Here is a 4058-nt window from a genome sequence, read left to right as displayed (position 1 = left end):
TAAAGTATAAAGTTTAATTGAGGACCTCATTAAAGAAACTCGAAACTTAGAGTCACTTTGTATTGAGCGTTGAAATTCGAGGATCCAATTAAAGAAAGTTAAGGGTGAAATTGTAAGGACACTACTAAAATTAACAATTTTACCGATATAATTCTCTATTAGTATTTATACTAACAATCCATCAGCAATAAATTTGCCGAAAGATTTATGGACGGAAACCGTTTGTCGGTAATTTGTTTGTCGATAATGTCATTTTTGTCAGCATTTTTTTCGGTAAAAAAAAAAAAAACACCGATGGTTTTACAGACGAAAAATGCCTGTAAAAAAATTACAATATACCAACATAATTATTCTGTTGATGATTAGCAGTGGCACTTATTGTAATTTTATTTTAACACTCTATAAAATACTGACGGAAATAATTCCGTCGATAATGTATCGGTGTTGTAGTGGCATATACAGTAAATTGTCACCCTCGCCTCTAGAATATACCGACGGATTGTGTCCGTTGGTATATTCATCTGTAATAATTTAAAAAATAATTTTTAAAAAAAATCTTTTGAACAAGAAAAGAAAATAATTAAAAAAATAAAATTATATAAAATTAAAATATGTAAAAATAAACTTGAATAATATAAAATTTAAATATTCATTACAAATTTATGTTGAAATAAAAATTAGTTAAAAATTAAACTAGAATAATGGCGACATTACTGAGGAAACCACGTACAGTGTCATTCTGCCTGTCTATCCATTCTTCATTATAGCTGCAACCATGAACAGTTCTACCCAAGCACCAATGGTTTATCTACTCGAGGCTTGTGGAATGAGGTTGGAGGAGAATTGGAAGGCCATTTACTGGCATGGGAAATGAAATATGCAAAATCTTCTCTTCTGGAATAATTTTCTCTCATTTAAATTTTGTTACCACATTGTGCATAAAAACAAGAATCTCCAACCGAAAGTGTAAGGTGCAGGGCCGCTTCCTTCGAATCTTGAAGGATCTGGAAAATATTTGGGATTTTTATGTGTAGAATGCACACTCCAATGAACCTGCAGGTTGACGGATACAAATATATTAAACTTCATTAATCACAATGAAGCTGCTATGCAATTTGGATGGGCATTGTACAACTACTCATAGGCGGAGGCATGGCAAAGGCTGGGGTGGGCTTTAGCCTAGGTCAAAATTTTATCAATATTTTTTAACTAGTTTTATGTAAAAAAAATTTATAATTATCAATTAAGTTATCAAAAAATTCTGAAAATTTACGTGAAGCCTTCTAATATGATGCTTTAGCTTCAATTAAAATTTTAGAATTTTTAGGGAAATTTAGAAATTTGATGAAAAATCACAATTTGATCAATTTTACGTTATTTAAAGTAATTTTCAATCCGACCATCAGATCGCGTTGAAATTTTACGAGGGATCTTAAAATATATTGAATAAAATCTAGTTAAGAGTTTAGGATAAACGGAGCTTGATATTGCTAACAACAAAAAAAAGGACCGTCAAATAAAAGCAAAATGACTCATTAAGAGTAAAATGGTTATTTGCAATTAAAAAATAAAACAAATCAACTCCTCCTTCCTTTTATATGTTGCCGACTGAGCAGAAGCAGAATAGAAGAAGAAATAAAGAAAAGGCGAGAGAGAAATAGAAAAAAGTAAAGGAAAAACATAAAAATTTAATTACTTTGTTTTCCAGTTGACATGAGATTGTTATTTTATCCCGGTTAAGGGGTTGTTACAATATTAATTCAAATTCAATTATAGATAAATTATATTCCACAAAACATCGAAGAATGTAACTTTAATAGTGAATTTATTTTTACTTTCGCTTTAATTTTATGTATTTTCAAATTTATTTTTTAATATTTTGGATAGTGTATTTGAATTAACACTTTATTATTAATTTCAAGAATTCATATACATGAATTAATAATCGATCTTAAAAAATATTTATATATTTATTTAATAGCCCAGGATAAAAAAAATTCTTGCTCCGCCCTTGCAACTACTCCTTCTTCACTACTGAGCCACAGGCTCTAGCTCGGCAGGAGGTCGTGTTCTTCTTCCGATGAGCACCATCAAGAATTTTCATCGTCTCTAATTACAGTAAGCAAAATTCTCATCAAGAACTAGTCTTCAAGCACTTGACATTAACTGATACTCACCTTCCATCCCTTTGGAATGATAAAACCAGCATAAAAGAAATCAGTTATAGCCTCTCTGAAAGCTCCTTGAGCAGGCGAAGAGAACCTCATCGCCTCGCAAACCACACACCAAGAATACTTCATCTTCTGGACATCGTTCCAATTCAATAACTCTCCTGGAGCTTTAGACATTGCAATCTCTGTTTGTTCTGTGAAGCAAACACCATTGAGTTGCATTCAATTATACTTCAGAGCAGTTATACTGATTCTCCTTCATATGCTGAAAAAACTTATATCCAAAGAACAAATATCATCATCGACTTTCAAACTGATAAAATGAAGAGACTTATATCTAGGAATTAATACCAAGAACAAGGCATTAGAGTACATCCCAGATAAATTACTGTCATGAATGATAGTGAAAATATTCAACAACAACAACAACAGGATGGAGAGAAATACCATACCCTTCAAGACCTTTTGATAGATGCAGGGGTGTTGGGCAAGATAGTACATCACCATTGTGATTGAACTACTGGTTGTATCATGGCTGGCGACAAGTAAGCCAATAATCTTATTAGCAATCTCCTTGTGATTCATAGTTTTCCCATTGTCATCTGATGTAATTAGCATGCGAGTTAATAAATCAATAGCTCCCGCGTCATCTTTGATGTCTGATATCAGCTCGCCTTCCCTCCGTTTCATAATTGCTAACAGCTCTTCACGAATCATTTTGCCTCCTTTGATTGCCCTGTTGTAAGTTGTACCAGGAAAATTTATAGGAACTGAAACTAGGCCATCTGTAACCAGAGAGAACTGGTTTGCAAGTCTGGTTACATGGTCGGGATCTCTGATTCTCATAAACAACCTACAAGCTAGTGCAAATGTGTACTTTTTAGACAGTGGAAACACTCTAACTTGTTTGTGTGGACACCAGTCTGCCTCTAAGTGCTCCCTGGCCATGGAATCCATTATAGGAATGTAATGCTGCAAAGCTTCTGGCTTGAGAAATTCAGGCAGAAATCTGCGCAACGCAGCAGTCTCTTCTATGGAAGAGTTGTCAACATGCTCAGGAAAGTAGATGATTTTCTTTATTGTGCGTGGCCACCAAGTAGCGACATGCTTGTTTTCGCTTGAGAACAGAAATTTGTTCCCTGAAGCACCACAGAACACAGCCATATTATCCCCAAAAAGGGAAGTTTGAAAAACCTCTGTAGAGTACCTTTTCATTCTATCGTTAAAGAACTTTTCAGGAGTTCCTCGCTTTCCTGCCATCACAAATCCCCACGCTTCCCCAATGATTGGCCATCCTGTTCTTCCCGGAGGAAACTTGATGTTGAGGGACTTCTTCTTGTAGACCAGAAAGATGAGAGAAAGGGATATGGAAAGGGCAACAAGGTGAATGAAATATGGAAAGAAGAGATCATCCATGTCTCAACAATTTGCTAAACATCCTCTAGGCATCAACTGAGGACACCGCAAGATCTAATTAGCAATAAGGGATTTTTTCATGCCCACAGATACCAAGTACGTATTCAATACCTTGAAGTAATTAAATAGTTTATTTTTAAATGATTTGTAGAATGATTTTTGTAGTTTATAATCTAGTATAAGTTTTTTTTTTAAAAAAAAAACAAAGATGGTATAATACCTTATTGAATGGGCAAGTTTAAAAATTTATTTCGTGATTAATCGAAATAATTTTATGTTGAATTGGCGAAGGTAGAAAGTTATTTTTTAATTTCTAGGTTAATGGGATAAATACTTAGTGTAATAGATAGATTGTAAAATTTACTCGATATAAATTGAAGTTAAATATATGGGTTGTTAGAAATACTCTTGTAAATTTATTTTTATATGAAATCGTATTAAGAATTTATTAAATTATTAAATTATTAAAGA

The 4058-nt window shown here is 33.1% G+C and overlaps 1 protein-coding gene across 1 annotated transcript; it reads right to left on the bottom strand.

Moving 5' to 3' along the window:
- Window positions 1-612: 612 nt before the first annotated feature.
- On the bottom strand, window positions 613-3657 carry LOC118035472 (beta-amyrin 28-monooxygenase-like). Its single transcript, XM_035041048.2, has 3 exons — window positions 2624-3657; window positions 2178-2365; window positions 613-1053 (listed from the first exon to the last, which is right to left on the bottom strand). Exons 1-3 carry the CDS (start codon window positions 3585-3587, stop codon window positions 925-927), a joined length of 1281 nt encoding a protein of 426 aa, XP_034896939.1. The 5' UTR covers window positions 3588-3657; the 3' UTR covers window positions 613-924.
- Between the last annotated feature and the right edge of the window lie 401 nt (window positions 3658-4058).

Source organism: Populus alba, chromosome 13 (assembly GCF_005239225.2).
Source record: "Populus alba chromosome 13, ASM523922v2, whole genome shotgun sequence".
Taxonomy (NCBI): Eukaryota; Viridiplantae; Streptophyta; class Magnoliopsida; order Malpighiales; family Salicaceae; genus Populus; species Populus alba.
Note: the sequence above shows the minus strand (reverse complement) of the source record. Positions and strands in the feature narration are given on the sequence as shown.

What these genes read in the sequence shown, in the direction of transcription:
- LOC118035472 (XM_035041048.2), bottom strand. Translation starts at nt 3,587, where the DNA reads ATGGATGATCTCTTCTTTCCATATTTCATTCACCTTGTTGCCCTTTCC. An exon ending in CTATCAAAAGGTCTTGAAGG is followed by an intron (nt 2,366 to 2,623) that starts GTATGGTATTTC and finishes TTTGCTTCACAG; the next exon opens with AACAAACAGAGATTGCAATG. An exon ending in TCATTCCAAAGGGATGGAAG is followed by an intron (nt 1,054 to 2,177) that starts GTGAGTATCAGT and finishes GTCAACCTGCAG; the next exon opens with GTTCATTGGAGTGTGCATTC.